This window comes from Pungitius pungitius, chromosome 1 (genome assembly GCF_949316345.1).
Source record: "Pungitius pungitius chromosome 1, fPunPun2.1, whole genome shotgun sequence".
Taxonomy (NCBI): Eukaryota; Metazoa; Chordata; class Actinopteri; order Perciformes; family Gasterosteidae; genus Pungitius; species Pungitius pungitius.
In genome coordinates this window covers 33,334,152-33,354,151 of record NC_084900.1, presented here as the reverse complement: position 1 = coordinate 33,354,151, position 20,000 = coordinate 33,334,152, and the positions used below count along the sequence as shown (strand labels likewise).

Here is a 20,000-nt window from a genome sequence, read left to right as displayed (position 1 = left end):
AGTTTAAGCCTTTAGGCTTTCAAATGCTACGCCTTCCCTCTCCTCTCGGGGGTTTTGATGTGGCAGCGAAGACCCTTCTCCATTTCCGGGCCGATGTTGTCTCCGGTTCAACCCTTTGTGTGAATTTCCCACAACACAATGCCGTGACATGGGGCCGTAACAACCCGTTGTCTTTGTGTCGACGACGCCATTTACCGCCTCTTTGTTTTCACTTCATCTTCGGGTCACTTAGGGGCGACGGCAGACTTGAAGGGCCCAAATTTCCGCACAGCGTGTGCTCATATCTTTAGATGTTCAGGGTAGAGGGGGGGGGTTCTGGGGGGGAGGGCGCCGCGTGTGGTCGTTGACATTCAGCGGCTTTAGCCGTAGAACATCAGAACTCGCGGTCCGGTCCAGCGCTGATGGACGGGTGGCCGATAGATGAGGGGCGTGGAGAGGAAGGCGCGGCACGGACGTATTTTCTCTGCACCAGTGATTAACTTCTCAGTGAACTCAGAAAATGTCCTGCAGGGTGTGATGGCTGACAGGCCCATCGCGTTGTATCCTGTGGAAATGGCACGGAGAACTGGGCTGGTAGGTAAGTGGAGGTTGCACTGTGGCAGCGGCTTACGTTATAGATCAGACAACTTTTTAAAACTTCATTAAAACAAAATGAAAGCACTTCCCGGGCGCACTTGAATTAAATTGAAATGCTTTGGGAAGAGATGACGAGAGCCAAAAGCGGCAGCTTCTCTGACAATTTCAGCGCTCGCATACTCTCACGACGTAAGATGATTCTTGCGTGCCGAAAGGTGCATCGCAGGAATGATTGTCTCCGGAAGACCCCATCGCACAGATGTAATATAGATGTCTTGAAGGAGTGACTACCTATTGGCCATGAATATACAGAACCTGTAGAATACAGCTCCCACGTCTGCACCTACGCCACGCGCGTGCCTTCTTACTCCACCCACGGAGGTGAGACTGAAGCTGGGGATCAATTTCTTCATGGATTTATGCTTTTTTTTCTGTATAACGGTCATTGATACCAAGTCGATCGCGGCTTGGATGTTAGGATTTAATAACTTAAGTCTTCCGCAGACCATAAGGACGCATCCCGGGGTGTGTGATGGCTCATATATATACAGTATATATACTGTATATATATACGTTCCACCATGAGGGATTCCACAAAGTATGAGGGTCCTGCCGAACGATGGAGTCGGATCACTCACTGTCGCGGTTCCATTTTGGGGGGGGGGTTTTGGTGGCACTGAAGCCTCTGACCGACCGCTCAGGTGGGAGGAATTCCACACCTTCACCGCTCCTGCCACCAGAGTGCCATTTGCCTCTTTTCTGGTCTCGCTGTCAAGCCTTCGTCACATTAATACCTCAGCAGCTGTGACAGTTGCACTCCTAAGAGAAGCGGAATAATTAAAAAGTATCAATCACTTTCTTCTTTTTTTTCTTCTTTCCCCCCCCCCCCCCCGCACATGTAGCTGTTTTTCACGCGTTTGATCGGATATGGACAGCAATAACAAAACGAACAATGAAGGCGTCATCGTGGAAAATAATCTACTTACAGGTCCAGCACTGCAGGGGAGCACTCGATCACAAGTGAAAAATGGAGGCCTGTGTCCAAAGGCCTTAAATGTATTCCATGGCCGGAGAATGAACCCGCTGCCCATGTGACACCATGATTTACACAGGAAAAGGCCCGTGACTCCCTACAATGATAGATGCACGCCTGAGTCTGCCTGGGCTCACTCTATGACATATAATCCTTCTCTTTTAAGTTGTAGGATAGAGATAGATAACAAAACGCTCTATCGATTTCCCTGTCTGCACAGTGGCTGCGTTCTTAAGACTGCACACGTCCACGTCTGAATCTTGACCGCAGTGACAACTGTCACAACTGTGCAAGCTCGCACTAGCGCGGGTTGCTTGCAGTTGCGTCACCGGATCAATTTAGGCTTCGCACATGTGGAGCATTAAAAAGCGAGTGTTGTCTCTACATGCCTCCTGTTTTTCACCGGTTGTTTTTCGTCTGGAGGTCCGGTGAGGAGGCTCATTTTAAACAAGCAGAAAAAAATTGGGATTTCGTTTCTTTTAAGTAAAGTAAGTCGCTAACATGACATTTAAAAGAAAAGGGGGGGGCACCTTGAAGACAATAGACAGTTCAGATGTGATTGAAAAAAAATGTTGATTGAAGTTCTGTGATTGTCTTAAGATCTCTGCGAGGGTTTAACGTGACTGGTCTGCATCTCCTCTGTGCTTATTTATAATGTCTCAGGCAGTGATGGAGTAAGTATCCGGATAATTTGCTTAAACAACGGTAGCAATACTTGCTTGCTAATGTGCAAGTGTGGTTCTGCATCTGCTATGTTACTTGAATAAAGGAATGAAATGTAAATGTAAAGCAGAAGCACTGCAGACAAATGACCCCAGCGAGTGTTGGATTATCATTAGTAATGCATGAATGCATGAATGCATGAATGCAGGAATGTATTATTCTTCTCTCGTAGTTGGTCGCATTGCAGTTAATTTTGTTTATTTTATGTATTGTGGATGTTGAAACTATGAAAACTGAATAAATCATGTTTAATGAGCTCATTGTGTGTTTTATGTCAAATTAAAGTGTAAGGTGTCAAATGAATGTAACGGTGTAAAAACTACAATATTTTCCTTTGAAATAAATTGTTCAAAGAATGAAAAAGAAACATCAAATGCACTATCTTTTACTCCATCACTGTTGCTGTAAGGTCTCTCCGTAGCATCTTCCTCCTCTTGAATGCAAATTTGTCCCCTGGTTCTGGAGAAATATTGGACCAACGTGAACAATGAAATGACAACCTGAATGAATGAATGAATGAATGAAGGGAATTCAAGAAAAATGAATTTCAATTTCCAAGTACATAGACATCATGGTCTATTTTTATGTTTATGTTCGTGATTGATGGGGGACTCACTGTCTGTGTCCAAAACTGTGTCCTCGTCTCGGGCTGAAAAAGTGAGATGCATCAGCGCGTCATGTCACATTAACGCAACCTGATTGCCGTTCCACATTTAATTAGAGTTATATCATATAAAGCTAAACATGTCTAACCCTATTCAAGCTCTTCTGGGTCATTAGGCAACGTTCAGGAGTTTCTGGTGGGTGGCGAGGGCTGAGTTTTGTTTCCTGTTTTATTTTGCTGTGGGGCCGGCGGACCCCGGCTGTGTTTACAGACTGAGAGAAATAGCTTAAATCTGCTGGCGTCAATGCTGATTCGTGTCAAAGTGAGTGACAGGTGACCCGAGAGCCGGCGGCCAGACAGTGAGACGGATTACAAGTGAGCAAAAAACGCCAACAACTTCTGGCCTGCTGTGGGGGGCAACGGATGACAGCGGAGGGGAGGGCAAGAGGTGGAGAGCTCTGTACTCTACCCCCCCCTCCCCCCCCCCCCCCTCCTCCCCCATCCATCCATCAACCCATCCCCCTCATGGCCACCGTCCACTCAGGCTGACTGATAGACGAGGGAAAATGAGAACATTCAGTTGTTAAAATAATACAGCTCCGTCGAGTGTTATGTCATGTGTTACAGATTCAGAGTTTGACTTTTGAGGGATCGCCGTGGTTCACGCTGCGTCTGGCTTGGGTTGGGATCCAGAGGTGCAGAGAGATTAGTTACAGTACATCTGCAAAATGCAAGTCAATCAATCATGTTGTTTCCGTCGTGGTAGCGGGCAGCCCGTTACATTCTAGCTACCAATACGAGTGGGGAGGATGTGTTTCTGGCTCTGAGGCCAACTCACGGGCGATCTAATAATAGGAAGGTGTGAATAGAGAATACGCTTGTCTTTATGAACAAGTGGATTAACACAAAAAAGAGAGGAAGCGAAAAACGCTGCCGCTAGCCAACAAATTCGTAGTGGGGAAAAGAAAGCGTTCTCGTGCCCTTGTCGATTGGCTGCAACCCTGAATCCTCCTGACGGTGTCTGAGGAGTCCAAATCCAATCCCATCCAATTCTGCTTGTTAGTTTTACAGCCAGGATGACTTTGCACAGTGCTGACAGTCAAAATCTTTCCAGACTCTTTAGTGGGTTTTCATACTGTAATTGTTATACCTCATTGTGCTGTAATGTAAACAAACAAAAAAAAGAGTGAATGCGGCTGAATGTCATCAAAACAAAAAGGATTCAAAACTTTCATAATGTGCACGAGCCGCAAAATGAAAATTCTGATTGGTAAAACAAAGTAGTAGTCCCCAAAATGTCCCCATCTGGGCCAATCAGCAACAAATGTGTCATTTTATTTGGAATTCTAATTTCCCCTTGGACCAATCAGTGTTATTCTAAATGCCAGAAAGCAGTAGTGAGACGCATCATTTTCCAAGTTTAGTCAAAGTGAGATCAGTCATGACTGATGTTTGGTGTTTGACACATAAATGAGCAAACAGATGTTGCACTGCTCCTCCATGGGCTCATCTGTGTAATTCGGAAAATCTGAAAACACAGCTGTGGGCTTCATCATTTTTCAAGTTTCTGCAGATCCAACAAGTAAGCAAATGCAGTGGCGTTCCTGTCGTAGGCCCATCAATTTAATTAAAAAAAAAACGGCATAGCTGTATATTTGCCTGAAGAACTCCTGATCTTGAACACTACCTGTAGTTATCAAAGCTGCTCTATTAGACTGTGGGTGAGTGGGGAGCGAGGTCGTCCTCCAATCAGAGGGTTGGCGATTCGATCCAAGGCCCGGCTAACCCGCATGTCGATGTGTCCTTGGGAAAGACACTCAACCCCAGCTTGGCTCCTGTAGTTGTGACTACAGTGTGTGAATGTTAGTTACTGATGGGCAGGTGTATGGTAGGTCCTGCCATCAGTGTGTGAATGGGTGTGAATGGGTGAATGATGTTGTGTAGTGTTAAAGCTGGTCAGAAGACTAGAAAAGCGCTGTACAAGACCATTTAAATCTCTTTATATTAACAATAGATGTTGCATAATATTACGTAAAGGGGGTCACTCAAGTGACAAAACCGAAGACAATTACCCCCGAGCTCGCAGATGCCCCTCAGCTCGACGGAACATTTCAGCATCATTAAAGCTCATTGGTTTGCTTTTACTGCCCACAAATTCACTTTTTTTCGGTTCACTCTCATCCTCATTTCTATCAGAAGTAGGTAGCCGAGAAGAAGAGGTTCCACTGAAAACCATTGAATACTATCTATCAGAGGTGGGAACAAGTCACTGTTATGCAAGTCACAAGCAAGTCTCAAGTCATTGCCCTCGAGTCCCAAGTCAAGTCGAGTCAAAGACGAAGCAAGTCCCAAGTCGAGTCACAAGTCACAGCCAACAAGTCTCAAGTCGAGTCACAAGTCGTACCATTTTAGTTTCGAGTCATTTCGAGTCCTTTTATTATAGTGGGGACGGGGAACCCTGGGTGATGGTGCGCTGCCTCACGGACCTAGACTACGAGGGGAAGGGTAATGGTGGATCGACGGTGACTGTGTTATAGTGCTGTAACGCTCACCCCAATGCTGCAGCGTAAATAAGGAGGCGATGACTGGCTTGCAACTCCGCTGCATTTATTTATATAAAACTACTCAACTTCGGTCACTGTTGGCCGTCACCACGCCGAACGAACACTTCCGCATACACGGCCCCCCAAAACTCGGGTTGTCTCGCGTAACTACAGCTGGTAACAAAGCATAACGTGAACACATGCAACATCTGCATAACTGATTAACTAATAACTTTAACTCAGCTCATTACACTACTTTAAAACGCACGTTGACATAATGTTGGCGAGGATTTCCATCGGAGTTTGAATCCGGGTTCAAAAATCCCGATTTTTGTAACCATGAACGAGCTGTCTCGTTGATACGGTCAAATGGACTGCAGTGATTGGATGTCGTGCAGGCAGCGCGCGCTCTCTGCATACAGGTGGCGCATATTTTTTTGACAGATGCAGATAAACAGAGCGGCGCGGTGGTGTGAAAATGTTTTCCCCCAGTTTTCATGGGAAGTAGCAAGTCTTCTCGAGTCAAAAGGCTCGAGTCCAAGTCAAGTCACGAGTCATCGGTGTTCAAGTCCAAGTCGTGTTGCAAGTCTTTGTACGTTTTGTCGAGTCGAGTCTCAAGTCATCAAATTCATGACTCGAGTCTGACTCGAGTCCAAGTCACATGACTCGAGTCCACACCTCTGCTATCTATTGAGCACCAAAGACGATAGAGACAGCGTTAGCTTCGAGCTGTCCAAATTAGAGGAGGGCGTACGAGTAACAGGACAAAGAGGAGCTAGCTAGCTAGCATGGCGATCCAAGCTAACGTTTTAAGACGCTACGTCAGGGAAACAAGTGTTTCTGTCTAGCTGACAAAAGCAACCTTTTGGTCAGTAGGAACGTTTCTAATCATGCGCTGCTTGACACCATAAAAAGCTTTAGCAAAGATCATCATTAAGGAAATTGCCAATTGTATAAGAAATAATCGCACACATAATTGACACCCGTCGTATTGCGCTTGTGGACAGACGAGTTTTCATGGTGGCCCATGTCAGTGTTAAAATGACACCGAAAAATACATCTAGTTGGTGCCGCGTCTTACAGAGCTTATAGTCGTGCTATCTGGTTTCTGTTGTCTTCGTTGAGATAGTCTCGGCAGAACTTTTAAAGCCCCCCTTTGGACACACGCTGGCATCAGAGCCTCGCAAAAAAATGTGTTTCTTTTTGCCTCCAGAAAGACTCCAGAAAGATGTTTTTTCGTTCTTGAAAAACGCCGTGTCTCTGTCACGCATCTGGATGTAGGTGAGAAGCTATGTTACTCATTTGTGGACCACCTACATCTGCGCTGACTTATAGTTTCCAGCCTTTAAGCAGAACTCCACCTGTTTAGGGGTCCACTCCCATAACATAGTTTGACTTTATACGAGCACGATAGAATTTAATTGGCTGGGTTTTGGGGAAAAAAGGGATAAAAAGAGATTATGTTTTGGGATTTTTGGGATTGTCTTCTTCTCTGTCATATCCTGGTGGCTACATTACCCACAAAGCATCTGTAGAAGGAGCTTAATGAGCAGCTACCTTCACTCGGACATGAGCAGATACCTTCACCGAGCCGGTTGAGCTTACTTCTCGCTGACTCCCCGACCCACAGATTTTTGGCTCCATATTCAAATGCGTAGTCTTCAGCCACAAAAAAAACGCTCAATGTCAAGTGACATTACTTAAGGCAGATTTCATCTGACTCCCCCTGCAGCCTCAAAAGGCGTTATATAATATATATTTTTAAACATTGGCAGTACAACTTGTTAACAGACGCTGGTTTCCCCTTTAATGAGAACCATATTCCACCGTGTGTGTATATACATTAGTGCAATAGGGTGAATAAAGGAATGACAATTCATCTCATGCACAATAGCTAATAGCTTTTAGCTAATATTATTGAACTGGAAAATGTAAGTAATGTCCTTTGTTGCAGTGCATTACAACATGACTTTCATATCACTCTGTGATCTCTAAAGACTTGGATGCAACATATTTAAGATATCGGATGTGAATGTAAGTCAAACAACTGGAAAACCCTGTGATTTAAATCAGCTTTTTTGTTGTTGACATCTCTCAAGATCAAAAGGTTTGGCCATGTTCCAAGATTAACTCTTTATTAACAGATCCCTATATTACTCACGAGCAAAATCCTATTACACGAGTTTGCGAATGTTCTTTCCACCATATTAAAGCCTCCTAATGGGCGCAGGTGTCACCCCTGTCTCTGTTGCATGGTCATTTGCGTTCGCTCCATGAATCGGAGGCACAAGCAGCCAGTCGGCAAGAATTAGAGCAGCGTCCATGATTGTGCTGACGTCTGCTAGGGGCCGGGCTGGAGATTAAGCCCAATAAAAATGTGTGATTTGTTGCTTTCATATTTGGAAGATGTCAGCTTCAATTTGAGCTAGCACGCTGCCTTCAGGCGGGCCGGGTGACAAATATGAGGGATGCACTGATGAACTGCTGGCAATCAAGTGTTAGTTCTCTCATCCACTATATGAACGCAATGAAAACCTCCACACATTGTTACACACGGGTAAGGCCACGGCCATCAGCTTTTTATATACCATAGATCAGCTAAGAAAAGAAGGAACTTCTCACTTATCTATTTGTTTTTTGTTTAGTCAATTATTTATTCATGTGTCATGCTAAATATTTCTAAACTGCTTCCCAATATAATCATATAATATAATAAAATAATAACAAATGCTAATATTTGAATTTAAGAGCTACAGATGTATATCAAAAGGTAACACCAGGTGTGACCAGTGGATACTTTCCAAAACGAATCACTCATCGCATTGATGAAATACATAGATTGAAGCGATTTAAGTGCGCACCCAAAACCAGGCTGAAGTTACAGAATGAATCAATAACCTTTTTCAAAATGCGGCAGTGATAAATATCTGTAATTATTGGGGCGTCATTAAAGGAATATCTCAAATACAGCACAAAGGGGTCAAAACAGGGTTGGGATCATCTGAACGTCATCAGGGGGGAGGAATTGACTGTTTAAGATTCTGGACGTTTAGAAAATACCTCATTCATTAAAACTGAAGCGCTACCCCCAGTTCCTCGAGTTTAATCCTTTTCGCAAGTGCTTCATCAACCTTCAGCTTCTTTGACAAGACAGAAGTTTCTGCATGTATGATTAATAAGATACAAATGTGCAACTGATATTTGATAAATTACTCTGGTTTCATATTCATGATGTACAATGAATATGCAGCACCAGGGGCTTAGGCCTACTTGATTGATCAAATGTATTCCATTCATCACTTATTTTTGCTTAATTAGCATATTTGAAGCAACACCATTACCAGTGGAGGACTATGGGCCATTGGAAGATATGATGTATGTAGGAGAGCATGCATACATGCGTTCCTCTTTGTCTTGTATGAGCTCACATTCCCAGGAGGCGGAATTCATTATAAATCATATGGAACAGATTATCATTTAGCGTAGTATTTGGTCTCCACATTTTGAAAATGATATCGCGTTAGCGAATCTGCAAGCGTACAATGCAGGTACAAAAGGGACAAATGTTCTCATCGGTGAGAAGGGATGGAGGGATGTAATGCTTTTTCTGGGATATTTCTCAGAGGGACGTAATAACCTGAGGACTTTGGGGAGATTAAACGGGAGAAAAAGGAGTTAGGAATGTGGGTCATTATAGCTATACGTTCTAAAGCCCTTCATTAAACACATGAGCTAGTCATTACCTTGCTGCTGTGTGATGAACATTTTGACCCCCCGCCTCCCCTCTCCTCCCCCCCCATTGTCCCTCTCCTCTGGTTTACAAGCCAGATGATGCAGAGAACCCAGGCCTGTCTTGCACAGGGCGAAGCAAAGTCGGGGCACAGTGTAAATGTTTTGTGTGTACCCAAGCAGGCAAATTCCGATGCACATTTGCACCCATTACGGCACATCAGCGTCAGGGAGACGCACGCCAGTGCAGGCGAGCAAGCGAGCAGCGTGCACTTATCCTTATTTGATAGCACGTTTGATGACAGAGTTGACAAAGAATTCGAAAATGCGAGTTTGCATCCATTTGGCTAAAGGGGGGGGGGGGGGGGGGGTTTCACTGCGTCTTCGAATGCAAGCATACTTATGGGCGACATTTAAGCCTTCGATGAAGCTATCGGAACAGTTTTTTTTTTTCGAGAGTAACTCCGGGATGGGAAAAAGGGTGAGGTATTTGTGAGGCTTTCTTGATTTGAGACGTGTCAAAACAATCTCACAGCTGGCATAATCAATGATGCTAATAGTGGGACTAATCAATCACAGGTGTGTGGTCTGCGGGCTAAATTACACGCGAGGTGACTCTAAGCTGCATTCCTTCTCTCTCATCCTCTTCCTTCTTTTTTGGGGGGGGGGGGAACCGTGCTGATGGGACACACGCTGTGTAACTGTCCCGCGTTCTGGCTCACGTGGTGTGTACTGAAAAATAGAAACAGCGACGTATAAACTGTGTCCAAGAATGAGCGTGTTACTGCCTTTAATATCTCTCATAATCAATCGGTTTAAAATCCAGATTTTATCTGTGTGTGTGTGTGTGTGGTATGGTGGGGAGGGGGGTAATTGCAGAAAGCTGACAGTGCTCTGTAATTAGCCATGACATGTTAGATATACGGTGCGATTAACTGTGTTAATATGCAAACATCCAAAATGAATTAATATAAAGCACCAAAAGAATTATGGGTTTTTATCATCTAATTACCTGAGCTGTGTTACCTGAAGTATATCAGTATTTAATAACTCAAGTGTTTCTGTTAGCCAGCGTCGTGTTTATTTGAAAAAAATATAACAGCTGATGTGTACTTTGATTTTCCGCCCACAACAGTTTAGGCACATTCAAATGATTGCACGATACATAAACCTTATAAAGTTTGCTTTTTGTTAACCAGACAGCCGTGACGATTCTTTATATTGCAGCCATTTAGCAGTTTTGTGTACTAACAATGAGTCCCTCACCGACTTTGACTTATTAGAGCGAATGATGTGCAGAGACAACTAATTTCCCTCTGTGATTGCACTGATGAGAGCATTTTTCTTCGGTTAGCCTTGCGTGAATCTCTATTAAAGGTTGTGCTGAATCTTCAAAATGTACATGAAGCACGTATACGCAGCGAATATATCGCTTGAATCGAAATACAGGAAAATGCTCAATGAAAATAAAAATTGCAATCCTTTTTTCTTTCAATTTTCCTTAATGAAACAGAAACAGCCAATAATAGTCCCCCCCCCCCCCCCCCCCTGCAAAACCTCCTGCTGCATCTTAAGGACAAGGCTCGCTTCAGTTTAGAATGAGTTGCTCCTCTAAAACATAATGGCCCTACAGACAAATCAGAGATCCTTCGGAGAAGAAAGGCACTAAATAATTTATAGCTTTAATCTGCTCACTGAGGTGTGTGGTCTTTGACAGTAATTATAAATGCAGGGAGAAATTATAGCTGAATACTTTAACTGCATTAGGAGTCATCTGATGAGCAACGTGATTGCCTGCTCATTTCCAACAATGGGGGGCAAGTTGGTGTCACAGCATTCAAATCACCACAGCGCCCATGTGCTTTTTTCCCCGTTCGCCATCAAATGTCAGTTGGCCGTTATAAAACCCAGATTTGATGGGTGGAGGTAATTGAAGACTTGATTGCTCGAAAAGAGATGAATTGCATGAAATGTTTATGAATTCGGAAGGCAATTATTTTTAATAGCCTTGAAATAATAGAGCTGGAGGAAATATGTTTAATTGTTATGATACCATCTTGCAGCAACAGCAGTGGCGTCCACAGGAAAGCAATAAAGTCTGACAAGAAGATGTATCTTTGAGGTCTATCTAAAAGTCATACGGTTAAAGATATTGGATGCAGTGTGTGCTTCAGTGTGAGGATGCTATGCTTTGTTACATTGAGCTTCTCAGTGGTTTCCAAAAACAAGGAGGATGTAGTGATTCTAAACACAAAAATACTTGGGAAACACTTTCTTAGTCTGTTATTTCTATTATTATTATTATTTTTTTTATATGTGGAATCTTAATCACATTTTGCATGATAGACCTGCTGTACACTGACTTCACTACTTTTTAGATTGAACTAGAAATGAGGTGTTTCTATTGTTACCTATTTTGTTCTGGTAAAGGAATTATCAGGAATTAACCACAGAAATAATAACTGAATTTGCTGATATATTATACATACTTATACATACATTGTTCATCATCAGTTGGTCGGGTGTACCAGAAAGGTTTGCTAAGCAGTAAATCTTTTATATCTTATATCATCTTATGTTTCTAGCTCCCCATGCAAACATTAAAACATAAGGAAATGAAAAGATATACAAGCTGTTATCAAATGTTAACTCTTTATTTGAATAAGTAAAAAAAGGTGCAGGTATCACAGGTAACATCTGACTTGCTGTTATCCTTTTTTGCATGAAACACTGTTTTTTTTTCTTCTTCTAAAATATATTTACATGTGAAATATCCTTGTTCCCAAACCGTCTAAATATTTTTGAGTCATTTACAGAATCCGAGTCTAAACTGGTGATTAAACATTTATTAAAGTGCTTTTTTTCCTCTTCTATCATTGCAACACAAAACATCTTTACATAGCAGTTGACTTTACAGGTCTGCATGTGTGTGGTCGTGTGTTGGGCTACCTGCTAACAGCTGCACATGTATGCAGGTGTCACAGAAGTTGTACAGTACAATTAGTTAATTATTTGTCTTTGAAATACAATTTTCAAACTTGACATATCATACAAATAAATAGTAGTCATAGCCAACGCTATTGCATGCAAACATCCGCAATTATGTTTCTTCGAGCAGTAATACGTTTCATTACTGGTGATGCCTTTGAGCAGGGTGCAAAAGTATCTCTTAGTGTTTCCTTATACAACCTTCTAACCAGTGTGTCGTTGCTATCCATGAAATCAGAATGATGCACTACGGAAAGCTAATTGAAAAAGTGTTGAAATATCTGAACCCGTGTGTTGAAATAAAAATTCAAAAAAAGGGGGAAAACATTGGACAATAATATGAAAAGTTACTCCTTGTCCATTTCCACGTACTGTGAATGGTTGTCGGGGGATTTGCTGTGAGTTTTACTCAAATGAAGCTTGACCGCGTGATTGCTGGCGAATGTCCGACAGCAGAGCTTACATTTGAACTTTGAGTCAAAGTCCTCGTCCGTGACCAGGGCCTCCGTGGCTCTGACCCCGAGGAGGGCCTTCGCCGGGTCCGGCTCCTCGGCCCTCGTCTGGTGCTCCACGGGCATCTTGCACATGTCTTTGATCTGGAACCCGAGGTGCGTTTCCAGGTGGGAAATGAAGGCGGCCGGGGACCTGAACTGCGAGGCGCAGTCGTTGCAGTAGAAGACGGGGTGCCCCGTGTCCATGCTCTTCAGGAACTTGGTCCCTCCGGTTTTGCGGAGCTGGTACTTCACGTTCGCCAGCCAGTGGCTTATGGTGGTCATGGAGAGTCCGGTGAACTTGGAGATGTGCATCCGTTCCTGAGGGCCCAGGTCCGCCAGCAGGTATTTGCCCTCGGACGTCTGGAAGAGGCTGGAGGCGAACTGGGCCTGCAGGATGAGGAGGTGGCGAGGGTTCCAGTTGGACTGCCGGCCCTTGCGCTTGTGGACGGCGTACACCTCGGCCGACACGTCCTCGAAGCGCCTGACGTCGGATTCCGCCTTCATCGCCGGGAGCCTGGGCGGCACGCAGGGCTTCGGCGTCGTGGCCTTCGGGAGAACTTTGACCATGTCGGCGATGTCGGACAGAGCGTACTTCTGAGACAGCGGCGTGGAGGGGTGCGGCAGCGAGGAGCCCGGCTTGCCGTGCTTGGATTTCGTCAGATCGATCGGCTGGTCCTCGTGGGCAAAGAGGAAGGCGCCGTCGGGCCTCTTCCTCAGCGCGTTCCCCGGCATCGGGGCGGGCCTCTCGCTGCCGCGGCTGACGTCGGCGAAAATAGACTTGGCGTGAGCCGAGAGTTTATCTGCTCGTGAGTTACTGGGCTTATTGGCTTTGCCCAGATGGTTGTTCAGCACCGACTGCAGCGCACTGAGAGGGTTCATGCCGAGGAGGGCCGGAATGTCACCGGGGGCCTCGGAAGTGGCGCTGCGTCCGTGGCCGGCAGACGGGCTGGGCGTCTTGCCTCTGTCGGAGAAGTCTGGGCTCGGCTTCCCTTTGACGGCATCGCCGCCTTCGTTCGCACAGTCGGCGTCGAGCTTTGAAGACGAAGACGAGTCGTCCTGGCAGTCGCTGTCGTCGTTGTCCGGCAGATCGAACTGAATGTCGTGACTTTCTCTGCCGTCGCTAATGCCGAGCTTTTCCTTTTTGATGTCCACATTTCGACGCGTCCCCTGGGGAGCCTCGACCCCCGCAGCACCGGGGCACGACTTCCCCTTCGGGGCGATCGGCCTCAGCTTGTGGTTAAACGTCTGCTTTACCTGAGTAGGGGGGGAGGCGGAGAGCGGGGCGCTCTTGATGATGCCGGAGAGCTGGTAGGCCGCGTGAATGCTGGGGTAGGCACTCCAGCTCGGAGTCCCCGTTTGAGCTTTATTGATGGCAGAGGCCACGGTGTTGGCTAAAGATTTGAGAATGTCCCCTCCTCCCCCTGAGTCCTGTTCCAGATCCTCCTCACGGAGATACGGGTACTTAAAAGCCCCGTTGTCTGCTTTTTGATCCTCGCTCTCTCGCTTGTCATCCTTAGCTTCAGTTTCTTCCATTTTGTCTGATGCGCCGTCCCCCCGGCTACCCCTCTCGCTGCTCCCGGGGGAGGGGCTTTTCTTCGGGGACACCTTTTCTCCCTCGTTGTCGCTGGCGGCGGACTCGGCTAAACCCTGGATCTTTTCTATCGCCAGGGGGTCGAGCGCCAGCTGCTTGCCTTTCTTGGAGGCCGAGTTTGTGACCTTGATGAAGTGCCCGGTGACCATCATATGCGTGGTGAGCTGCTGCAGCGTGTCGTGGGAGCTTCCGCACTCCATGCATTTCAGAATCTGAGACTTGCACGTCTCGAACTGCCAGGTGTAACTCGCTCCGTTCTGGTAGCCGTAGCGATTGTTGTTGGCGCTGGAAGCGGCGGCGGCGGCACCGGCGGCCCGCTGCGCCTCGGTGTAGCCGGACAGCCCCGTGGTGGAGTCGGGGGAGCAGGGTCGCACCGCCTCAAAGGCCCGTTTCTTCGACGGTGGCAACAACTTGGGCGTGATCACTGGCATCGGCTCTTTCAAAGGCACTTTTTGGTAATGCTTGGTTTTTATCATGTGGACGCTCAAATCCTGAAGCGATTCGAACGAGTGGCCGCAGAACATGCACTTCAGCACCTTCTGCGCGTCCTCCTTCCCCTCCATGTCCTGCAAGTTCCGTTTCCTCGACTTGGAGGAGGAGGCGGAGGAATGGCCCGGCTTGCTGTGGTTGTTGTCCTGGTAGTGTCCGCTCTTGTTCATGTGCACCGTCAGCTCCACCAGCGTGTCGTAGGCGGCGCTGCAGTCCTTGCAGCGGAACCTGCTGGCCCCCGTGAACAGCGGGCCGCAGGGCTTGGTCGTCTGCCTGTACAGGTGGACGGAGCTGAAGAGGTTCGGCTTGCACGCCGCGGGCTTCGGGGCGAACGTCTGCTGCAGGGTCTTGGAGAGCGCGTCCTGGTGCCAGTCGAACTCGCCCTTGGCGCCGCCGTTGGTGCTGTCGCAGTTGGCTTTGCTGGCGCCCTTGCCGATTTTCAGGTCCGCCCCGATGCCGCTCCAGTAGGAATCGGAGAGGAAGTTGGCGTAGGCCGCCCTCATCTTCTCCAAGCTGCCGCCCACCTCGTCTTTGTGCTTGGAGGCGCGGCCCTCGGCGTCCCTCTGGCCGCCGAGCGGCGAGGCGGTTTTGAAGTCGGAGAGTCTGTCGCTCGCGTCGCTGAGGCGGGACTCCAGCTCGGCCTCCTGATTGGAAAGGACACTGATGGGAGAGTTCTGGTTGCTGTAAGTGTTGGTGCTCTTGTTGTCCAGCTCCTTGTCCTCGGACACCATGGGGCTGGTCTTCTCTGAGCATTCCTCCTCGGTCTGCGCGTCGTTCTCGCCGTCGTCCTCGGGGGGGGCTTCCTGAAGGACGCCGTCTTCGTCCGGTATGTAGACTGGAAAAGAAAGAGACATGGAGATTAATGACTTTCAAACAGCATATTCAGGGGTTTAATTACCAAAGCACAGTGATTAAAAAATCCAAATGCGTTTTCGTTTAATGATTTTTTTGGGGAAGTCGCAGAAGTCATTTAGGACAACGTAATGGCGGCTGCTTAGGGCCTTGTGAGGATGGAGACTTTAGCTGGACATAATGTCTTTGCTAACAGACTGCTGCTGGTGTAACGGCACCATTTGATTCACGGCAGGCCATTGACTTAGTGCCGTGTCCAAGGTTTTTCCTGGCCTCAAGTTGAGATGTTTACAACAATCATTGGCCCACTGAGTGACAAAAGGAAATTGATTCTTCTGGGGCCCGCTAAGTGTTATTGTAAATGACCTATTCCACGGTGATTATGGATGCCTCAAAACTGCATTGAAAATGTAGGCCTTCTGTTCGAGATCAAATCGAAGCCCCCCCCCCCCCCCCCCCCCCACCCCCCTTAAAGCCGTGTGTGACGAATGTTTGAACATAAAACTCAGGAATCGCTCGCTCCATCTATGAATGTAAAGACTCAGCAGATTTCAGACGATATGTAGCCATCAAGAAAATTAGAAATATGTTGCAAATGTGGATGCTGATGAAGATGTTGATCATGCTGCTGGAAAAAAAAAACTGATTCCACTATAAGTGTTTAACAATTAGAAGAGAATTCAAAAAAATACTGGCAATCTGTCACGTCATTGTGTTTTGCCTGAGTCTCATAAACAGCAATTACTTCTTTCATTATTCACCTGTTTATTCTCCCAACTCATAGAGCACAAACATTATTGCTTCAATTAACAGATAATTAAACAAGAGTATTTCTAATTGACATATTTCACATCATCCAATTAGTGGAATCTCTGACTCAGCAGAGAGGGATCCTCACGTGGCTTCGGGGGTCTGCTCGACATAATACCGACACAGACACATCTCAAAGTGCCTTTTCTAGCAATAACCACTTCAGATTATTTCAAATCAAAACACCCAGCATCCCGAATCACAACCAATGTTTGCATATCGTTTGAAGACATCCTTCCACCAATGCTGTTTGTCAGTGTTGTCGCATTTCTGAGATGTTTTCCGCCTCGCAGTCACGCTGGAAAATGTGCATTTTGGGAGAGACGTGGCAGATGTGCCCTGAGTTAAATATGAATAGGACATAACAGCCCTGTCCAGGCACTTATGCATTTCATGTGGTTAATATTCCTCCACTGAATAGAGGGCACTCCATGAGGTGGAACGCTGAAGCCGAGCACTCAGGAGTCCCACACTGGGCGGCGCATAGAATGGCTTCCTTCTTTTTCTTTTTTTTTCTTTTTGGGCCCTCCTGAATATAAGACTTTTCTTTTTATCAATATTTCACAAGTGCCTCCAGAGAAACCCCGGAGGTGAATCGCCTGCCAGCTAATGGATGGAGATGGGATTCGGACTTTCAAAAACAAACATGGAGAATGGGGCCCCTCGCGAAAAAAAGAGACCCGCACACACTCTCACACCCGAGAGCCCCAGTGTGCTGTGACCTTGATCCACCGCAAGAGAGCTGCTTTTGATTGGCCAACCGAGATCGGTGATGGCCTCCAAAATACCCTTGATGCTAAGGGAGAGAGTTGTCAAGAGCACAGAGGTATGTTTTATTTATAGTCTCATATATAGTATTCACAGTGAAGGAGAACACTGTGACAAGCTGATGGTCCTCTCTCTTCAAAGTCGCCGCTAAAACTGAGAGACTGGGAAGGAACGCACTCCAAAGTGAGGAGATGAGCATTTTTTTCCCTGTCCAGTGAGAGTTCACTTGAAATGTCTCAATCCTGGTATGAAAGGCTATTGCATGCATATTTCATTTGGCTTCAAACTCACCAATACACGCAGTTCTGTTCCAACTTCCCCATTCGGTCCACTAAAAACAAGTGACTTGGATGCGAATGTTTGCGTGTCTGAGGGTGAATTGACAGGGATTAACTGGAGCCCCCCCCCCCTGTGGTTTTTGATGCGTTTCCATCAGACGGCCTAAGCGGCAGACATCCAGTGGCACCAATTAGCCTTCTGGCCCGGGATCACTCCAAGACACCCGCACGCCCAACGGTGCTCCGCTCTCTTTCATACAATAACCCAAGCACAATGCAGGAACAGACGCCGTCGCCTGCAAACAGGTCGCTGTGGCACGACAAACACGTTTTTCAAGAGTGCAGAATCAACCGTAGTCAGGGCCTCTTCAAACATAAACGTTCGAACCGTCTAACCCGAGAGCAGTGATGACTTATTGTCTTTGCCACTTTGAAAGTGTCGCATTGGGAGTCCAACTCCCAGCCTTACGAAACAAGAGGCGTAGATATTTAGCATGTCATAAACTCCTGTAAAGCCTCCAATCTGTGTCACTACGAATTTATATCTTCAAACAGAGATATGCAAAGGTCAAAAAACCTGAGGTGTCCATCATAAATCAGGCAGTTGAAGTGTTTATAACCTTTATCCGTTAGAGCAGACTCTTGGCATAGCAAGGCCTGGATTTACAGAAGCAGCAGTTGGCTGCTGAGCCAAAATGCTTTTTTCTTTTCTTTTTTTTTTCTTACATCAAGAGAAACCAGCTAACTGCAAAGGAAACAGTAGATTAGGTTCAACATCCACGGCGGCCTGCGCGCCGACTGCAGTGGTGCTAAAGGCTTACATGACAATATATTTACAACTCAGCGTGAAGCATTATCTTCATGGTGTACAATCCCCGCTCCCTTGTGTAAGTGAGTCCATTCAAAATGTGTCAATCATTTATTTTTTCTCTGTGTGTGTGTGTGTGTGTGTGTGTGTGAGCCACTTCCAAAAAGGCCATTCTCTTTGCAACGTTAACATGCCAGTTAGGAACTTTTGTAAATCTGTAAAACATCAACATTCATCACCCGGAAGGTCAACATTTCCTTCATGAATCTGAGGAGCCGGGGGAGAGTGAGCCGCCCGAGGAGCTCAGCTAATGGACAGACACCCGCGCCGGGGCGCACGGCTCTGCGGGGCGTCCCATGTAACACTGCCTTCGGAGACGACTGGCTAACCCGTAGGTGCCGGTGACAGGTCTGCCCCCCCCACCCCACCACCCCCACAGCGCTCTCCGGTTGTCTCAAGCTACAGTTTTTTGCTGCTCGCAAAAATCGATATCTCTTTTTACTTCTCATCGATTGCCTCGTGGTGGGACCCACCTAAGCAGGCCTGTTATGACATTTCTAGATTTCCCCCTGTCCTTGGAACAATCAATTACACGCGCATGGCAATCAAAACCTCTTTGCAAAATGAACCTGCTCCATGACATTTTCATCTCCCGGATTTATGCCATGCAAAGAAAAAAGAAAAAGAAAAAAGAAAGAAGCAGGGAGGGGGGGGGGGGGGGGCGCTGTATAGACAGAGAACACTAACAACGCAGGTCAACGATCCCAGAAACGATCATGTGTTCCTCCTCCCTGTTTCCACTCACTTGCGAGCCCAGTTAACGGGGGCCCGTGCATTGTGAAAAACACTTAGTCACCGCCGCTCTTCTGTTGTTTTATAAATAGTTGGGAAGTGTCAGTCAAAAAAAGTACCTGCTGTACAAAACCTAATTCCAAAAGTTGTGAAGCTCTTTGTAAGGTCGGGGGGGGGGGGAAAACAGGATGGCGTGCGTCTTCTTAAAGGCGCCACCGCGATGATTGCGATTTTTCTCCGGCGAGCTATCATTAGAACGAGACGCGTGCGCGTGTCACGGGGGTTTAATATCTGACAGTGATATCTGACTAACTCAGCGAGCGGCGCACGTCAAGATAAAACAAGACACGTTGTCAGACATCCTGATGATAGTCTTGATGACGCGTCTGAAGTTAAAGTCTGAAACTGAATCGCGTAAAAGAAAAAAAAACGGCGAAGAGCTAATTCTGAGGCCCCGGAGCCATCTGTAAAGATCTGTAAACACCTCTCGCTTCATTGTTCCCTGTCAGGAAACAGTCTCCCCCCCCCCCCCCCCCCCCGAGCCCAAGGACACTGCGGAGTAAAGGGAGAACAATCGCATCCGGGCTGCTCCCTTTGACAACATTTGTCTGGAGGTTAATTGATATCACAGAATTAAATGGTGTTTGACTTGCTTTTGAATAGGAGCGTGTCATTGGTTCCCAACCCGGGCCCATTATTTCATTTACACACTTTTTGAACGATGTCCCGAACACGTTTCAAAACTCTGCAGAGTCGCTGGTTATTAACAGCGGCACGTGCTGGTAAGAACGCGGTCCATAGGTTAGATAATGAAAAGTTGGGTTTAAAAGCAGCCACAAAGTGGGTTTGCTGGCCCGTCCTCGGGCTTTCACATCACCATGAAACGGAAACACTCAAGTTCATTTGGGTATGCATGAAGGGG

At 46.5% G+C, this 20,000-nt stretch overlaps 1 protein-coding gene across 2 annotated transcripts in view; it reads right to left on the bottom strand.

Moving 5' to 3' along the window:
• Window positions 1-11,819: 11,819 nt before the first annotated feature.
• LOC119222769 (teashirt homolog 2) overlaps window positions 11,820-20,000 on the bottom strand; it is a 31,701-nt gene continuing 23,520 nt past the window's right edge. For both annotated transcript variants that reach the window (XM_037479633.2, XM_037479632.2), the window contains one exon: window positions 11,820-15,605. In XM_037479633.2, coding sequence (XP_037335530.2) covers window positions 12,544-15,605 — 3,062 coding nt within the window. In that variant the 3' untranslated portion in view covers window positions 11,820-12,543. The remainder of the gene's footprint in view (window positions 15,606-20,000) is intronic.